Source organism: Podarcis raffonei, chromosome 5 (genome assembly GCF_027172205.1).
Source record: "Podarcis raffonei isolate rPodRaf1 chromosome 5, rPodRaf1.pri, whole genome shotgun sequence".
Classification (NCBI taxonomy): domain Eukaryota; kingdom Metazoa; phylum Chordata; class Lepidosauria; order Squamata; family Lacertidae; genus Podarcis; species Podarcis raffonei.
In genome coordinates this window covers 31,760,607-31,779,779 of record NC_070606.1, presented here as the reverse complement: position 1 = coordinate 31,779,779, position 19,173 = coordinate 31,760,607, and the positions used below count along the sequence as shown (strand labels likewise).

At 43.2% G+C, this 19,173-nt stretch overlaps 1 protein-coding gene and 1 long non-coding RNA gene across 7 annotated transcripts in view; one reads left to right on the top strand and one right to left on the bottom strand.

The window, feature by feature from the left end:
- CDH23 (cadherin related 23) overlaps positions 1-19,173 on the top strand; it is a 391,169-nt gene that overhangs the window by 245,444 nt on the left and 126,552 nt on the right. For all 6 annotated transcript variants that reach the window (XM_053388502.1, XM_053388507.1, XM_053388501.1 and 3 more), the window contains exons 19-21: positions 968-1,084; positions 3,958-4,070; positions 12,978-13,085. In XM_053388502.1, coding sequence (XP_053244477.1) covers positions 968-1,084; positions 3,958-4,070; positions 12,978-13,085 — 338 coding nt within the window. The remainder of the gene's footprint in view (positions 1-967; positions 1,085-3,957; positions 4,071-12,977; positions 13,086-19,173) is intronic.
- LOC128413944 (uncharacterized) lies at positions 15,187-17,248 on the bottom strand. Its single transcript, XR_008330553.1, has 2 exons — positions 16,641-17,248; positions 15,187-15,937 (listed from the first exon to the last, which is right to left on the bottom strand). It is a non-coding gene; the product is annotated as an uncharacterized LOC128413944 (long non-coding RNA).

Sequence of the window (19,173 nt, the reverse complement as noted above, 5' to 3'; positions counted from 1 at the left end):
CGGGGCTGCGGGGGAAGCCCAGGTTCCCCGCCCCAGCCCCAAAGAGCAAAGAAGCCAAGACAGCGAGCGGGATCCATAGCCGCGCAACCTCTCCAGCCAGGAGCTAAACCTCTCCAGCGTAGCCGGAGGAGCACGCAAGGCTAAAGAGGAAGCCAGGGCAGCGAGCGGGATGGATCGCGCTCGCTGCCCTGGCTTCCTCTTTAGCCTTGCGCAGCCTCCTGCGGCTGGAGAGGTTGCGCAAGGCTTTTCTAGAGGAGGGAGAAGGGACTGACTGGCGGTGTCAGTCCCTTCTCCTTCCTGGGGAAAAGCCCGCAAGAGCGCGAAGCTTGTGTGGGGCTCTTGGGGGCTTTTCTTGCCTGCCTCCCCCCCTGCATTCGCTCCATAGGATGCACAGACTTTTCCCCTTAGTTTTTAAGACGGAAAAAGTGCGTCCTATGGTGCGAAAAGTACGGTATTTCAGGACCAATATGTTTCAAATGAGAACATTAAAACAAAATCTGCCATTATTATTTCCCTCCTAGAAATCTAATGTTTTCCACAGTACGACCCCACCCCCCTCTGAAATTCACTTTGCCCTTCTGTGCCCCTCTCAGCATATATTCTGGTACGGTCACTGCAGGTAATATTATTCCCATTCAGTGTCACCTGCCATAGCGTGATAGGATGAATTTAGTAAGTGGCAAATGTGGAATATCCTTACTACTTAATAAGCACTTTCACTTACTCTTTAGCACACATTAGCTTACATTAAGGGGGGGACCACACAATGTTTCAATGAATACAGAAGCAAAGTAATGGTAGAAAGTCTTAACCACTTGGTTACTTGTCTGTACTAGGCTTATGTTCCAATGACATCTTCAATCCTAAATCAGATTAATTTCAAACTAGTCTAATTTGGCTGATGAATCAAGCGAGTGGTGTGCCTGAAAAATGAGAATCCCCCATCACCTTATTATTTTTCTCCAAGGAGCAACAGTGCTGTTTCTAAATGCCACTGATTTGGATCGGTCAAGAGAATATGGCCAGGAGTCCATTATCTACTCACTGGAAGGGTCTTCTCATTTTCGAATCAATGCTCGCTCAGGTAAGCACAACCATAATATTCTTTTTCCTTCCATGCTTAGTCCATCATGTCTTTGCAGTTGTTATCTTTATTCTCTTCTGTCTCTTCTACTCTCCCTCATTTTTGCCATGCTGCCCAGCCACAAAAGAAACAAACTAAGTCTTTTGAGTGTCAAAATAATGACTCTTCAGCACATTATGATTCCCATACAGTGTAATCATTAGCCTATTTTTGTGACATTCTTCAAGGTGGGTGTGCAGATTTCCCATAATCCAAATCTACATATACTCTACGAATCAAGGCAGATTGCCTTAAGGTATGGAAAACTACACCAGAATAAGGCAGTCTCATCAGTGCTGTTCTCGGGGTCTCCCTAGTTTTCATACTGAAAATTTAAAAGATTCTAATTAGGGATGGTAGGATTTTTTTTGGAAATTTTTTTTTCAGAGAGAGGGATTTTTAGATTCTTCTCTTATTCATTCACCTAGAAAAAGAAAAAGAAATTCTCAAACTATTCCCCATCATTTTTTGTCATTCCTCCACCCACAATGCCAAGGGCCCTGTGGAGGATGTAAAATGAAGACCAGACTGCCAAGACACTTGATGCTGAGACTTGTACGGGGAAAAGAAAAGTGTGTGCGGCACTTGCAGGCTGTTCCCTGAGGAGGGCAGCCTGTCAGTGTTGGGCTGCCCTTCTCCTTCCTCAGGGAAAAGCCCCCAAGAGCCACACACACGCTCCGCGCGGCTGTTTAAAGAGAGCGCGGCTCTTGTGGGCTTTTCCGGTAGGTGGGGGAAGGGACTGGGGGCTGCCCTCTGTCCCTTCCCCCACCTCCCAGAAAAGCCAGCAAGAGCCGTGCACTCTTTAAAGGGAGCGCGGCTCTTGGGGGCTTTTCCAGGAGGTGGGGGAAGGGACAGAGGGGCTAAGCCAGAAGCTAGAACAGCAAGAGGGAGTGCTGCGCAGCACTCCCTCTCGCTGTTCTGGCTTCTGGGTTAGCCGTGCAGCCTGCATTCGCTCCATAAGATGCACAGACATTTCCCCTTACTTTTTAGGAGGGAAAAGTGCGTCTTACAGAGCGAAAAATACGGTATGCACGAGCCACAAGATTCAGTTGGGACCTGGAATTGGCACTTCAGAAAACAGCCCACCTTGATCCAAAGTGGTTTATAGGCTGTGCAGTTTGCCCTGAGGTCCATCCAAGTTGGCTTTGTTCCCCATTTACAACTGGGAAATAATAATAATAATAATAATAATAATAATAATAATAATAATAATGGCTATAGCTTTATTTTCTTTTGACCAGGGATGGGGAACATTTTTCAGCCTGAGTGTCACATTCCCTTCTAAGGATCTCATTTACTGATCTGGCCACTACAGGTTATCCTATCTTCAGTGGTAAAGCAGGTTCTGGGCCTTTTCAGAGGGGGCACTATATAAGTTTTAGGTGCAAGATAAAGTAACACATTCTGAAGTTTTAATCTGCTGGGATTTTAGAGATACAATACTTAATGTTTGTTTGTTTGTTTGTTTGTTTGTTTTAAAACAAACATGTTCATGTAGAGTTATTCAGACTGAATATTGATATTTTGTTTGCTTATCATTTTTTCATCCCTGCCTCAAAACATCCCTTGATGAGGCAGGATATTATTATTATTATTATTATTATTATTATTATTATTATTACTACTACTACTACTACTACTACTACTACTTTTGCTATTTCCATTCTAGATCGCTGGATAGCGATGTTTTAGCCCAAATACACAAAGTTCAGTTGAAACTTATCGTCTAGTTTATCATAGGTCTCATTTTCCTAATTTCCAAGTAATTTGGAAAAAAGCTTAGCAAGGTTTTTGTTACGAGATCAAGTTCAGCCATGATGACCCTCCTTGTTGAAATATTCTGTAGGGAGATAGATGCATTCAGAAGGGAGGAGAAATGAAGAAACGTTATATTTAAGTTCTGTGGTTTAGGAACAGAAGAACTTTTCCATAGAAGTATCCTCATTGAAATTAGCTGAAACTGCTCTGTGAAGGTGTGCCTAATTGGATGTAACTTTGTGGGCAAGGTAGAGCAATCCATCACTGAGACACACTATTTTTTTATTTAAAAAATCCCCCAATGATTAATTTTTCCCCCCAGTCTACAGATTAATGGATATCACAGGAACTTGGGAGGCAAATGTATTTTAGTAAAACCTTTGACCTCTTGCAGTTCTGTGATCTAGATTAGTTTTTAACCCCATCTCTGATATATCTGCTGTGAGAAGCACCCTACAATCGAAGAGAACTGAAATGCATAATTGTGTTGTAGAAGCTGAATTCTAGGGGTGGGGGGTGGGGACTGTGGAAGGGCTGGCGAATAGATTATCCCATCTGGTTTAGCGCAGACGTTTTTGGCCCCTTTTCAGCAAAATGGCTGTAAATGAAAGTCCAATTAGAGGAAAGTCCTGCAGCATCAGATAATTAAAGAAGAAGTAAATCAGATAATTAAAGAAGTAGGAGGTAGAGGCCCGGTTTCCAGGTATCACTAAAGCTCTGCCAAAGGCATACATTTGAAGGAAACCCCTTCAAAAAAGGGGGGAAGAATCATGGGATGACCAGCTTGGATGGCCTCTGAATGTCTGATAATGGGAATCGTAAGTGTGTAGAGTTCTATTACCCTCCATGTCCTGCTTGTGTAGCCTTCCTGTAGGTATCTGGTTGGCCCCTGTGCAACCAGGAGCAGACGGGCTTTTCTTCTGATCCCGCAGGGCTCTTCCTATGCCCCTAGGTGCTGTTCTTTGTGACCTATAACAAGGAAAACTCTTTCCTGTCTCCTGTATGTTGCTGAACCACAAACATTCGACCTACGAGCTCTCCCTTCTCTTTTCACCTTCCTCTCTTGCCTTCTTCAGGGGAAATCACCACAACATCTCTGCTGGACCGGGAAGCTAAATCTGAATACATACTCATTGTGCGAGCAGTAGATGGCGGTGTGGGTCACAACCAGAAAACAGGCATTGCCACTGTGAGTTGAAATTATTCATTTCCCCTGCCGTGATGTGTGTTGTGTTGTTGTTGTTGTTTTAAAATCATGATGCACATTGCTGGGCTGCAGCGCCCATCATCCCTGACTACAGTGGTACCTCTGGTTACAGATGTTTCAGGTTATGCATTTTCGGGTTGCGCACTGCGCCGAACCTGGAAGTACTGGAACTGGTTACTTCTGGGTTTCAGCACTTGTACATGCGCAGAAGTGCTAAATTGCACTTTGCACATGCGCAGAAACGCCGAATCGCAACCACACATGTACAGACATGGTGCTGCAGGTTGCGAATGCTGCGGGTTGCGAACGTGCCTCCCACATGGATCATGTTCGCAACCCGAGGTTCCACTGTATTGGCCAGACTGTTTGGGACGGATGGGAGTTGGTGCCCAGTATCATTTGGAAGAACAATCAACTCTTTTCAACTCTGTGAAGCAGCACGTTAACTGGGTTCCTTCTTGCCCAATACCACCCAAGCGTACATAAGGAAACTGAAATGATCCCTCACCCGCCTGCCCCCAGTCCCAGTTTTATTTAAATACCTTGCAAGGAAAAGGGCCTCTTTGGCTGTGAAGGGTTGTCCTCAAGGAGTGATTTATCTTGGATTGTTAAAAAGAGACTGAAGGCAACAGGGAGAGAAAGACGCTGCTACCAGCAGTCATCTTGCCTCAGCCTCCAGGAGATGGTCAGAATTACAGGGCAGCCTTTTCCTTTCTCCTCTCTTTTCCCCTCTTGTCACTGGGCAGCCCTAGATAATTACACATGAGATGATCCTCATCATGACAGGCCTCCTTGCACCCATCTCCAGAACGGACATTATTTCATTCACATAGGTTTTGCATCCTAATGAGGATGGCATTTTGAGACACTTGGGTTTTTTATTTGCCTCAGGTGGGAAATCACATTTCCACACATTTTGTGTGATCTGCTCTCTCTCTCTTTCCCTCCCCCCCCCCGCCCCCAAGTATAGACTCTGGAATAAATTAAATGTCTTACAGATGCCTCCTCCCATCTCTTTCTAATTGTGTGGCTTTGCAATCAAGCAGAGAGATATGGTAACCCCATCTTAAAGAGTTTGAAAACACTGAAGTAGAGGAATAATGATCAAACCTACCAGGCGGCCTGGGGCAACTTCAGGGCTTCAAATCCTCCACTCAGCTATGAATCTCACTGGGTGTGACCTGGGGGGAGGCAGTCACTGGCTCTCAGCCTGGCCTACTTCGCAGGGTTGTTGTGCAGATAGAAGAGGGAAGAACCACATACACCACCTTGAGCCCCCTGTAGAAAATACGGAATATCACTGTGATATTCCGCATGCACCGTAGCCCTAAACACACAAGGCACAACAGAACGTTTTTCCCCCTGCAGAAGCCCCTTTCAAATCAATATGCACCCAAGCAAGGCCACTGCTCTGCAGAGCCAAGCTGGCATGCTCAACATGGCAGCCAAAGCCTGCCTTTCCCAAAATGAATGTGTGCGTGGGAGTGGAGAGGGCGAAAACATGATTAAGAACAGAAGCAGAACTATTTTGTTATTGCTGGGAAGGAAAGCAAGAGACACAGCACAGAACACACATGCAGACATGGTCCTTTTCTGAAATATTTTCCCTTCCCCCTTGTCACCTCCCCCTTTATTAGCGGGTGTCCTTTGGCAATTTCCTTTCTTTTGTATCAGTATTGCTGCTTTCAAGCCTCCTCTCATTTCTTCTTAGTATTTGCTCTCTCTCTGCTCGTGTGTCTTTTCCTCTTTCTTTCTTTCTTTCTTTCTTTCTTTCTTTCTTCCCTTCTCGTTTTTTTTTACTGTGTCATTTTGCCCATCCATTCACACATTATTACAGAATGAGTGAGCTGGGTCCCTGCTGGCCAGATACTCTTCAAACAATCAGCCACTGCTCAGTCTACCAGGTGACTGCCCCAGGGCACCTAACTAATAGGAATTTCAAACACTTTAAATAATTTACCAGGGCGGTGAGAAACCAAGGCAACTGTCTTGATTGCATGTCTGAGCTTCTCTGGTGTGCTCCTGGCACTATACTCTCAGGGCACAAAATCCCATAAGTTGCTGCACCAAATTATCATTGCCCCCCCCCCCCTTTCCCCTTTCAACTTTCTTATCAAAGCTTGCATTTTCAAAGGAATTATTTCTTTTGTTGGCTTTGCCAGTTCTCCAGAAATAGCTTGGTGATATCATGCCAGTGTCTGTCTTAGAAATGTGTATAAGTCTTTTCCAGGTAGTATTTTTAAACTATAGAAATGGCTTGACTGGGACTATTTCAGCAGGAATTTCCTGTCAAAGTCTCGTCAGATGAGCAGGGAGTACTTTTTCAAAATGGCCATTTAAAACCTTCAGAGGGCTAGTTCACATATGCATGTTCAAAAGTCCTTATCCGTTTTTACTGCTGAGTGTTTAGGAATATACCAAGAAAAAAGCACACCAAGAACTCAGACCAATGTAAGTTTAAATAGTGGGAGTGGTCCCTACAAAACGCATTCAGGTGGGCATTATCGACATGTGGGTTGAAAGATGATTGAGTGCGGAATTGAGAAGGTGATATCAGGGAATTGCCAAAATGGCATCTTAATTTTGCAAGGCGTATAATTTTGAAGATGTCAATTCCGCACTTGATCATCTTTCAACTGACACGTCGATAATGCCCACCTGAATGTGTTTTGTAGGGACCACTCCCACTATTGAAACTTACATTGGCCTGAGTTCTTGGTGTGCTTTTTTTTTTTTTTTGTATATTTAATAACAAGAACTCCAACTTATTTAGAGTTGTTTAGGGAGGCATGTAATTGGTAGTTTGTCGGCTAGGGTATTTGGGTGTCCCCTAGTTTGTCTTGTATTTATTGTATGGGTTTTTTTTTTTTTTTTGTTGAAGTCTGATAGAAGATAGAAGCTTTTGGCTTGCCATGTATTTATATGAAAACAATTAGAAAATAACAGTTCCTTGTCTGTAGCATCAAACAATGTATATGTGGGTGGTCTGTGAATGCTGCAAGACTAAACCCCCTTTCCCAGTAGAAGTCAGTAGAGTGGGGTAGCAGCATATACTTGACCTCTGGTCATCAGCATCACCGTGGCTTACTGAGAGGGGCATAGTGGTAGTGAGGTCAGCGCAGTGCAAATGCACAGACAAAGCGAATCTGGCCAGTATGTTTGCACCACGCTGACCTCATGGCCACCTTGCCCCTCTCCCTCCCAGTAAGCTGCAGGAGCACCAGTGATGGGAGGTCAGCTAAGCACCCGTGCCACCCAATACTGCTTCTTCCTCTTTTGGGCTCACTTCCGTTGGACCTGGGAGGGGGACTGACTCCAGCTACAAAGATAGCTCCTGCCACTAAAGGTGCCTAGCATGGTTTCCCCACCTGTGTTTAGGGTATGGTTGTTTTCGTTAGCTTGCTAATATGGGTATAAAATACTACATGGAATGTGTTTGATACGGTTATTATTTTCATTGCACCTGTATGTTGATAATCATTTTCTGTTATTGTGAGCTGCTTCGAGCAAAATTTGGAAACATGGCATATAAATAAACCTTGTGGTGATGAAATTATCCATAGCTGAGCCTTTACCACAGCTACAATTTTCATATTACCCCGTGCCAATTTATATACATTCAGCTGTGTTGAATAATCAAATGGTACACATGTATGTATAGGCCAAAACTGAAAGTATCTTCCAACTCCCACTACCAATATTTCATTTTTTAGTATTGGGTAAGTTAATGGGATCCCTCTACCTTACAACTTGACTTGCCTTCCTCTGGTTTTTGGAGTGAGGCGGGATTGACACCACTTTCTCCTTCTACTTTCTCCTATCTTGATCAGATTTGTCACTTTCTTCCATTTTCCTTCCTCTTCTTAAATCTCAATAGCATTGCATGGCCCTTCTTAAAATGCCCAGAAGGAGCTGTGTTTAAATTGTTCAGGAGTATCGTGTCATTGCAAATACCAATTTGCTGTAATGCTGTATAGCTTTACTATATGTGTGCAAGTGCTATATTTATCACAGCGACTAACAAAACAAGAGATTAATTTCTCATAGTGAAACATTTCAGCTTTCAGTTGCTCTGAAATGATGTGTTTGTGTGACATAGATATAAAAAAAACTGCTACGAGTGGGTAAAGAAAACAATGCCCGACCTGAAGAATTTGGAGCAAATGATTCAGCAGAGGAAACACAGCCCAGAATAACTAAGGAGATAGTACAAGAATACTTGGCTAGTCTAGATGTATTCAAGTCTCCAGGGCCAGATGAACTGCATCCAAGAGTATTAAAAGAACTGGCAGATGTGATTTCAGAACCACTGGCAGTCATCTTTGAGAATTCCTGGAGAACAGGCGAAGTCCCGGCAGACTGGAGGAGGGCAAATGTTGTCCCTATTTTCAAAAAGGGGGAAAGAGAGGACCCAAATAATTACCGCCCAGTCAGTCTGACATCAATACCAGGGAAGATTCTGGAGCAGATCATTAAGCAAACAGTCTGTGAGCACCTGGAAAGGAATGCTGTGATCACCAATAGTCAGCATGGATTTCTGAAAAATAAGTCATGTCAGACTAACCTGATCTCGTTTTTTGACAGAATTACAAGCCTGGTAGATGAAGGGAACGCAGTGGATGTAGCCTACCTTGATTTCAGCAAGGCATTTGACAAGGTGCCCCATGATATTCTTGTAAAGAAGCTGGTAAAATGCGGTCTTGACTATGCTACCACTCAGTGGATTTGTAACTGGCTGACTGACCGAACCCAAAGGGTGCTCATCAATGGTTCCTCTTCATCCTGGAGAAGAGTGACTAGTGGGGTGCCACAGGGTTCTGTCTTGGGCCCGGTCTTATTCAACATCTTTATCAACGACTTGGATGATGGACTCAAGGGCATCCTGATCAAATTTGCAGATGACACCAAACTGGGAGGGGTGGCTAACACCCCAGAGGACAGGAACACACTTCAAAACGACCTTGACAGATTAGAGAACTGGGCCAAAACAAACAAGATGAATTTTAACAGGGAGAAATGTAAAGTATTGCACTTGGGCAAAAAAAATGAGAGGCACAAATACAAGATGGGTGACACCTGGCTTGAGAGCACTACATGTGAAAAGGATCTAGGAGTCTTGGTTGACCACAAACTTGACATGAGCCAACAGTGTGACGCGGCAGCTAAAAAAGCCAATGCAATTCTGGGCTGCATCAATAGGAGTATAGCATCTAGATCAAGGGAAGTAATAGTGCCACTGTATTCTGCTCTGGTCAGACCTCACCTGGAGTACTGTGTCCAGTTCTGGGCACCACAGTTCAAGAAGGACATTGACAAACTGGAACGTGTCCAGAGGAGGGCAACCAAAATGGTCAAAGGCCTGGAAACGATGCCTTATGAGGAACGGCTAAGGGAGCTGGGCATGTTTAGCCTGGAGAAGAGGAGGTTAAGGGGTGATATGATAGCCATGTTCAAATATATAAAAGGATGTCACATAGAGGAGGGAGAAAGGTTGTTTTCTGCTGCTCCAGAGAAGCGGACACGGAGCAATGGATCCAAACTACAAGAAAGAAGATTCCACCTAAACATTAGGAAGAACTTCCTGACAGTAAGAGCTGTTCGACAGTGGAATTTGCTGCCAAGGAGTGTGGTGGAGTCTCCTTCTTTGGAGGTCTTTAAGCAGAGGCTTGACAACCATATGTCAGGAGTGCTCTGATGGTGTTTCCTGCTTGGCAGGGGGTTGGACTCGATGGCCCTTGTGGTCTCTTCCAACTCTATGATTCTATGATTCTATGGGTAATAATAATAATAGTTTTATTGTTTATGCCCCGCCTATCTGGCTGGGTTTCCCATGTCAGACATAAAAAACTTCCCTGAACCGGGCTGCCTTCAGATGTTTTCTAAAAGTTGTGTCATTCTTTATCTCCCGGACATCGGATGGGAGGGCGTCCCACAGGGAGGGTGCCACCGCCGTGAAGGATGTTGAAGCAGCATTTTTAGAACTTCTGGTGATGTACCTGCTTTGTGAAGTCTTGGCTCACATTCCTGTATGGAACTGATGTATAGGAACAGTTAGAATTGTAGCTGATGAAATTAGTAACGCCACTCTGTTGCTTCACAGCACTGTCCACACCCAGGGGTGCAATTTAGGTAGGCCGGGCAGACAGTCTCCCTTGTGTACTGTATAATCATGCCAAAGCCCCCAATCCTTCTGTGACTATTTGTCTTTTGTTGACAGTACTGCTAAAGTTATCTAGGAGTAAAAGAAAAAGAAAAAGATTGCAACAGATGTTCTTAGCATACATGGGGGGGGTTGTTTTGCTTTCTTGTGAAATTGTACCCTTTGAACCTTATTGAATTCCTCTGCAACCCTGCATACACACACAGCTAAAATCTCCTGTGCCGAATCTTCCCAGTCTCAAATGGTGCTGCTGTTCCTCAGTCACCAAGTGTTAACTGCAGGCATAAAGGTAGCCTTTACTCTTCACAGACTGCTTGTGTGAGAACAACCCACTTTGCACAGGCTAATAAACCAGTACTAGTGGCTCTCTGGGAATAGCACTGGTGGCATGTTTTTCTTCTTGATTATAATTTATTTTCAGTTTCTGCCCACGATGATGAAATATACTGGACTCCATAGGAGATACACAATAACAGTGTAATTACCTCTTATTTGCCATGTTGACTGATTACCCCCTGAGCTAGCCTCTTAGCACTATTGAGAACATGAATATGAACATGATTGTAGAAATGCACACCTGTCTTACTGTTTCAGCTTGGAAGGAAAAAGCATCGGGAGCTTTTAACAGTGTGACTGTATACATGCCTACTCTGAAGTAAGCCCCAGGGAGTTCAGAAGGGCTTACTTCCAGGTAACTACAGAATTGCAGCCAAAGAACTGGATTCAACTAATGGAGTCCCACTAGCAGAAGCCCCGGTGCAAGGTCTTCCGCAATGGAGGTTTTTGCCCCCTCTTCCCATGTGCCCCCTGCTCCCCACCACCACCAGCTGGCTTCAGGAGGGTTGAGCAGACCCCCAGAATAGCATGCAGCAGGGAGGAGAGGGGAGATTGTTGCATCTAGCAAGCTGGAATGCTTGTACTGACAGAACAATCTACTTAGTGCTATGCAGAATTCCTCCCTAAATATGTTCTTAAAATTCCAATTTATTATAGGTGCTAATTTAGCTGAAGGCTAAAGGGAGTGTAAGAACCTGAAGCTCAAACAAGATTTTTGGGAGTGAGTTTTTTCCAGCTGTTAACATTCTGGCATAGTTATAGGAGCAAAGAGCCTCACTAGGTTTAAAACAGACTTTGGTAAATTTACGAATAACGCTGCGTGGCTCCTTCTCTGGTCTTTTGGGTTCAAGGAGGATTCCCCTTTATCTCTCAGTTGAACGCCTCCCTGCCCTTTTCATGTGCCCTCTAGCACTACAGCTAGAGAAACTAGGTTGACTACCCATCTAAATTTCTTTTGAGGTAATTCTCAGGACAAATATACAGGTGACGTGTATATGTGTGTGTTGTTGTTGTTGTTGTTGTTGTTGTTGTTGTTTCGTGTGGAGCCGCATTAGATTGCCCCCCACCCCCACCCCCAGGGCTAGAGTAAGGGTGCACATCAGACCAGGCACAAGTGTTTGTTAAAACAAGTCACCACAACTCCATTGATTACAGAGAAGTAAGCAGAATTGGCATGGCACAGGAGTCTTCAAGTACACCCTCCTTCCGAGGGAGTGGGTCACTGGGAGTGGGTCTTCTCATTTGTGGTGGCCTGTTTGTGGAATTGTTCCCCAAGGTAGGGTCACCTGGTATCTCAAATGATCTATTTTTATATTGTAAACCACCCTGTGATCCTTGGATGAAGGGTGGTATAGCAATATAAGAAATAATATTAACAAAATCTTTTTTGTCTGCCAGTCAAAGCCTTTTTATTTTCCCAGGCTTTGGGTAGCTGATGTATTTCTACTTTGCTTGTTTTATTGATCCTTGCCTTTACTCTGCTTTTTTAATCTGTTGCCTTGAACGTTTTAATTGAAGACTATTATAAAACGATTTAAATCCATTAAATAAATAAACAAACCACAATGGCGCCCATTCATTTGGTACTGGTAGATAGGATGGCCAAAAAGGAATGGTTTGCTGTGGACAATCCATTTTTCAGAAGCTCCTCCATGTCAACTTGTACCTTTTGTGTTCCAGTTCTTCCCTTCTGCTAGTCTGATATGTAATGACACTACTCTGATCTGCTGCTTGGTGTTTGGCCATATAAACACTTCTGACAGGAGCTAACAACATTGGTGCTAAACCACACTGCCAAAAAAAATAATAGTCATGTATATGAGATTTAAACCCAAGCCTCAGAAGTTCAGCCAAGGAATAGAAGCAACATGTGACTTTTAAAGTTAGCACTCCCTACTTTGTACTGTATAATCCAGTAGCAGAGGAATTACTCAGCAAATTGTGAATAACCCAGACAACAATAATGGAAGTGGCTGGGGGGGGGGTGGGAGATGACATTAGTCAGATTTGTTTATTTATTGTGACTCACACGCTTGTAGAGAGAGGGTTCCTGCCCTGCTGTCAAGCAGTCACAGCACAGAATTCTGAAAGCTTCCCTGGCGAGCAGAACCTCCTCTTCCAGAATAAGCATTGGCGTTGCTGAGTGAATCAAATGGGCCTCCAGAGGCAACTTCTTGCTAAAAGCTGCATCGCGTGTGACAGGGGCATTAGGACAGACGTAAAGGAGAGTGTCTTTGTCAGACGTTGTCATCGTGTTTCTGTCTGGCATTCCTAACCTGTATGAAAACCGTGTTCTGAGGTTGCCGGTGCAGATACAGGAGCGATAAAAGGAAGCTGGCCAAAATGTGTGTTGCTTTATTAAAGGCTGTATTTACAACTGTAATTCTTTCCAGGTAAACATCACTTTACTGGACATTAATGATAACTACCCCGTGTGGAAGGATGAGCCATACTTCATTAACTTAGTAGAGATGACTCCTCCAGACTCGGATGTCACAACGGTATGTGCTGGTGGGGAGGGGGGAAACATACCCACGATTCTTTCTGTACTTCTGAACCACCCTTTTAATGTATTATGTAGATGTGCAGATTTATTTATTTTTAAAGCAGGTATGAAATAAAAAGTAATTGGCACACATAGTCTGCAGGTGTGTTTGGCCCACTTTACCCAAAAGAAATACTCATAAACACTGTTCTGATGTTGCATGTGGGCCCCAGGGGGAGCTTCAGAAGAAAATGGGCTTATAGAAGAAGGGCTAAGCACACACAGACCAACAGAAGCAGTTCAGCTGGAGGGGTGGAGCCAGAATGCTAACTTCCCAGCAGCTGTGTTGCTGCTGCTTACTGGGAAGGGGAGAGATCAAGGCTCTGCAGAGGCACCTGTGGAGCCAATCGGGCATTCCCACTGACTTCCTCATTACCACATCACTTCCCCTTCCAGTAAGCATCATTGCTTGTCCAGATATATTTGCTCAGAAGCAAGACTCCTTGAGACTCTCAGGTAAGTGCGTCTAAGGTTGCAGCCTCATTCTCTTAACTTTGGATTTTGGAGGCTTGGTTGTGGTTGCTCACTGGCGGTGCAAACACATTTTGAATATGGGCAGAAGCATTCCCTCCCGTGAACACAAAGAGACAGTGCCTGTTAACAGGCTGTGAGAGTCCCTGCTTCCAGGACCTGACACTGGCCTCTTACACATCTTCCAGGGCCTGATATTAGTGTAGTTCATGTACAAATAAGTGTTAAAGCCAGTTTTCTATTCTGGCAATTAAAGTGCCGTGGCAACATAAGAAGTCGAATTTCCCTGGATAAAGGCCGGTCAGTAGATAGCCATTTTTAATTCTATGTTTCAGAATGTACTAATAGAATAGGGATAGAGATCATTAGATTAGGAGCTGATGGATTGTCCTTCATTAACCAATGAGAATGCATTGCTAGCTATCCCTCTTTTTCTAATCGATTGTTGAGTCTTGCATTGCAAACAGGTTACATGGCTGGGCCAGAACTCCTGCTAAAATAAAAGCAGTAAATCCCATATTCATTTTCACAGCTTTCCTTGCTTTTAAGTGGCATGCAGTGAAAATAAATTATTGAATGTTACTATTATCCATTAAGGGCGAAGGGGAATCAGCAAAAGGTGTGATAGAAACCAAGAATGGTCAGCTGGTAGTCTGCAGGTAACACCAGGCGCATACACAAAAAGATCAATGTAATTAAAAGAGAAAGATTAAAAGCATTGTTATTTATTAAATTTATATATCACCCTTCAACAAAGCCAGTTTACAAAGCATGCACTGAACAGAATACAGAAGTTGTCAGTTTATCACATAACTCTAAAATCCAACACCTGATTGCAGTGTTTGCACATTAACGTTTTGTCAGGGAACTGCTCATGATGTCCTCTGCACACCAGCCAACAGGGAGCCTTCTGTCATGCTGCATCACAGCATCTCTGGCCCCCATGGTCTGTGAGAGCTGCTGCTTGTGGGGCCTGATTCTGCCTGCCTTTACGCTGCTTAATAGAAGCAGACACAGCTAGCGTATCCATGCAGGGAGACCACTGCCTTATCCCCAATAATCCTAGGTGCTAGAGTAGGTTCTATTGAACCAAAACAAACTTCTTCTTTTTCCTGAGTAGGCATGGTTAGGTTCTCACTAGCTAGGCTGCAATCTTAGTTCAGGAATACCTGCCTGCTTTTGAATTTGCTGCAGCAATTATAGTGGGAAATAAAGCACTATATCAAGGGCCATGTGCTTCCACCTGATTATGGAAGAGCAATGCTTCAGCAGTCCCAGAGGAACCTATTGTAGAAAGGACCGTACAGCAAAGATTGGCCCATTCCTTAAGAGCTTCACTTATTTGGGGTTTTTTGTTTTTTTGTTTTTGTTATTTGAAGCATTTTTGCCCTACTCTAAAAGAGTCCTCTACACACACACTTTCACCACACATACACCCAAATTTACAAGGCTGGCAGACCCTAGTCTAAATTCGTCAGTCTGCGGTTTGTGAACAAATACTTGTCGGAAGGATTACGGCCCTTTATTTTATTTTTAACATAATGACCAATTGATCTTGCTGTAAAGACGTGTGGATTGCCAGTAACTGTTAGCGATGATTATTTATTTATTGCAATTAAAGGCGTAGCCTCTGTAAGGTTAACAATAAAACAGTTTGCAATAAAGCAAAATTGCAAGCGACATCAATCATGAACTGGCCATTTAACCCTCTTTTGCTTCATCTGCAGCCATTCCCAGTCCTTCACTGGGGAGTTTGGGTATCTGGATTTCAACTGGAATACAAGAGCAGGCTTATAACCAGTAACAACGTAGGTCAGCAGATGGCATACACCTTCTTTAGTACAGTGGTTTTCAAACTTATCTTACAGTGGTACCTCGGTTTACGAACTTAATTCGTTCCGGAAGTCCATTCTTAAACCAAAGCGTTCTTAAACCGAGGCGCGCTTTCCCTACTGAGGCCTCCCACCACCAGTGTCCTTCCACCGTTCGGCTTCCGTACATCTTCCGAGGCAAAGTTCGCTAACCAGCACACCTACTTCCGGTTTTGCGGAGTTCGTACACCAAATAGTTCGTTAACAGGGCTGTTCGTAGACTGAGGTACCGCTGTATAGGAAACCTCAGAATTTCTTGGAAGCTTAGCAGAGTTCCTTAATGGAGAGGGTTATATGCTCCTTTCGTGACAGGAAATGGTAAAGTTCCAATATGTCTGGTGAATGCTAGCATGAACAAAGTGTGTCCCTTAAAGCATAGCACAGAATCCTATGTGACCCACTAAGGTTCCGTGAAAGATGAGCAGGTAGTTTTTCTCAGCAGACAAGTCAATATATAGGAGGTTTCCTGAAGGGGGTAGAAAAAGAAAAGGTTAGTGGTATGTATTTATTTAGTCATATGAAGACTGTAACAGTCGCTGCATTCCCCCCCCCCACGCCCACCCCACGCTGGCATTTATTGGATTCTGAAGCACCAAGGCTACATAATTTATTCCACATCCAGTTCCTGTACCATGAACTCTGTTTCCTCTGCTGTGGTTCTGGACCTTAATGTGATTTGGAAGGCATAAAATCATAGTCCTCACATTGCTCTCGCAGTTCCCATCCTTTTGCAAACATGGCATAGTCATTCATATTGTGTGTGTGTGTGTGTGTGTGTGTGTGTGTGTGTGTGTGTGCGTGCATTAGGGTTGCCTCCGTGTGTTTTAAAGTAAAATTTGGGGCCAATTTCAACTTCTTTCCCAGCCTTGCTTGCGACCTCCTTCAAGGACCTCTCTGAAAGGCATTGATTTAAAGCCTTTCAAATCCCTCTGGCAAAATAAAAGAGAAGGAGAGGGAGAATTATTCTCCATCACACTAGGAGAAAAATGACGGGCGTGAAACAGAAAATAAATGAGGGGAAAGCGGAGAGAATCCACAAAATCATCAAACAGGAAAGACTGTGTTTTTTTAAAAAAATACCGTAATGAAACATTAATCTTCTGGGGAGGAGGGGAAATAGCAAAGGTCTCTCGTACAAGTTCACTGTGTAGAAATTAACTCTCAGTTACCTTAACTGGCCTTTGAGCTCCCCCTCTCTCCCCCATCCATGAACAAACTTCGCCCCCTGAGTGCCCCATCAGTCTTGACAGGGCTTCAACTCCTTGTACTTCTGTTTCTGTTAGTGTTGGCAACTTAACACGAAGTAGCTTTAATGAAACATGAAATCAATTGTGCATGTGCTGATCAAATACAATTTATTTCTATGTAATTAAAAAGTAATATAATGACTTCAAAATTCCAAATCTGGTTCTCATTTAGAACTCCTGCAACCAGTCAGTTTCCATTTCAAGATGTTCAATTACAGATTGATTCACTGAAGTAAATTCAGCCACCTTTTCCCCCCACCTTGAAGTAACCTTTCCAGTCTCCTTGTAGGAGACGCAATATTCTTTAAGGCATGTCTTTGTTCTTATTGTGTGTAATTTGTTGTTCGTTCCTACTATGGTGTGATGGTTAGTGTCAGACTGTGACCTGGGAGACCAGTGTTCGAATCCCTACTCAGCCATGAAGCTCACCGGGTGACCTTGGGCCAGTCACTGTCTCGGCCTAGTCTGCCATACACATGCCTTTGAGCTCCTTGGAGGAAAAGGTGGTAAATAAATATAAGTAATTTAAATAAAATAAAATATAAACAGTTATTTTTTACCAGGTACCTGTAGTCCTGAAGACGGCTTATTTTTCTAAGTCATATTCAGGACTACAGGTACCTGGTAAAAAATGACTATATTTTATTTTCCACACCATCAAAATAAAAAGCATGCCACTTTAAAATAGGTCTAAATACTAAACAATAAAAACAAACAGGCCCAAGCCAGAACAGCAGCAGCAATGAAAACATTTGCAGTTTACTCGCCAGTGGGAAAACTTGCAGGAAAAAGGTGGTCTTCAGAGAATTATTCTTAGTGGATGACCGTAGTCAGGGAGTTTCACAAGAGAGGTGCCACTGCAAAGAAGACTCTGTCTAGTACAAAATAGAGCATGAAACAAAGGAGCCTCTGTGTATCTTAAAAGATGAAGAGGAACATGGAGAACGGCACTTCCAAAGATTCAGGGGCTGTTTGTCACATTTAGATTCATCTTCTGGTTTTGCAAATACTTCAGCATATATTCAGAAGTCTTTACAAATTAAGACATAACGTATACAGTATGTATTTGCAGCCACTGTCCTGTATTCACCTTTGGAGGTGATTTAAAAATAAAAGACAGTTTTATACAGTGCGATCCAAGTCAAATGGGAATCACATTGTGAGCATGAGATTGTGGGGCAACCAGCCATTTCTGACTACATGAGGATTTTATTGAGGGCAAACAATGCCCTCAATTCATTCTCAATTAAAGAGACAGTGCGAGTTAAGACTATGATAGAGAGTAGAGCAGGGGCACGTTCACCATTCAGGGTTAGGGCAATAAGAGGGTTTCATTTGTCATTAGTGATGTTCCGCAGTAGCCAAATCTGATTTGGTACATAGTGATGTCACAAAGAGCAGAAGAAACCCTCTCATGGAACTCACCATGAATGGGGGAGTGAAGAAGGAATTTATTTATTTATTTGTCAAGGCAACCAGGCTGATGAATTCCCTTTTCCACAGACACCTGCCTCTGAATAACGCAATGAACTTTCTTTTGCATCCTTTCTAATCTCCCCCTTTCACCCAGTGGACATACACAGCTGGCAAACAGGAGTTGCATCTCAAGGAATACAAAGCCCCTTGCAACACTCTGCCAGCAAACTGAAATGTTGCAAATATTTGCAAATTAATTGCAATATACAAATGAGCAGTGTCCTTTACCTATTAGCATGGGTTGTGCGGGGTTGTACTAAAGTAACCATGATTGCAACTATGTTTGGATATGATAGTGTGCTTTATTTTTTTAGATCATAATTTTTTGTTTATTTTCAACTTCAACGTAACAATAACAAAGGAAGTAAACCAGGGAAGAGCCAATAGAAATCACAAGTTCGTGCAAGCACAGATATTACATTTGAAAGCAAGAGCAAAATGGAAAGAAAAACCCACTAGGCAAAAATAAAAATAAATGCAGTGTTATGACAGGAGCCATGGGGATAATATCTGAGGATATGGTCTGTCCAAAAAGGAAAGTGATCATTTGGTGGGCAGCTAGTACACCCAGGTTGAGTTAGAAAGATTAGAAAAGGCCAAGATTAGAAAAAGCTGTGAGAGGGTGTTTTGTAAAACCAAACAAAATTATTTTTTTAAAGGGAAGGACATGCAAAAAAAAGCATTTTGAACATCTTTGATGAGATAATGTGTTTTAAACTCCCCAAACTTCATGGCCTCCCAGCTTAACTGAAATGCTGTAAGTGGAATGATCCTTTGCCAGGAAGGGGCAACAGAATTCTGATTCTCCTACATTCAGTTATTCTGTTTTGCCTGGACATTTTTTCACTGGCACATCAGCCCTGGTGACTGTTGCTGTACCACGAAAAAGCATGAGAACAGCTTCTTCAATGAGACTGTGTTGTGTACTTAAGTGAATGGAATCGGAGTCATGTTTTTATTCCCCATCTTTTCTGTTTCA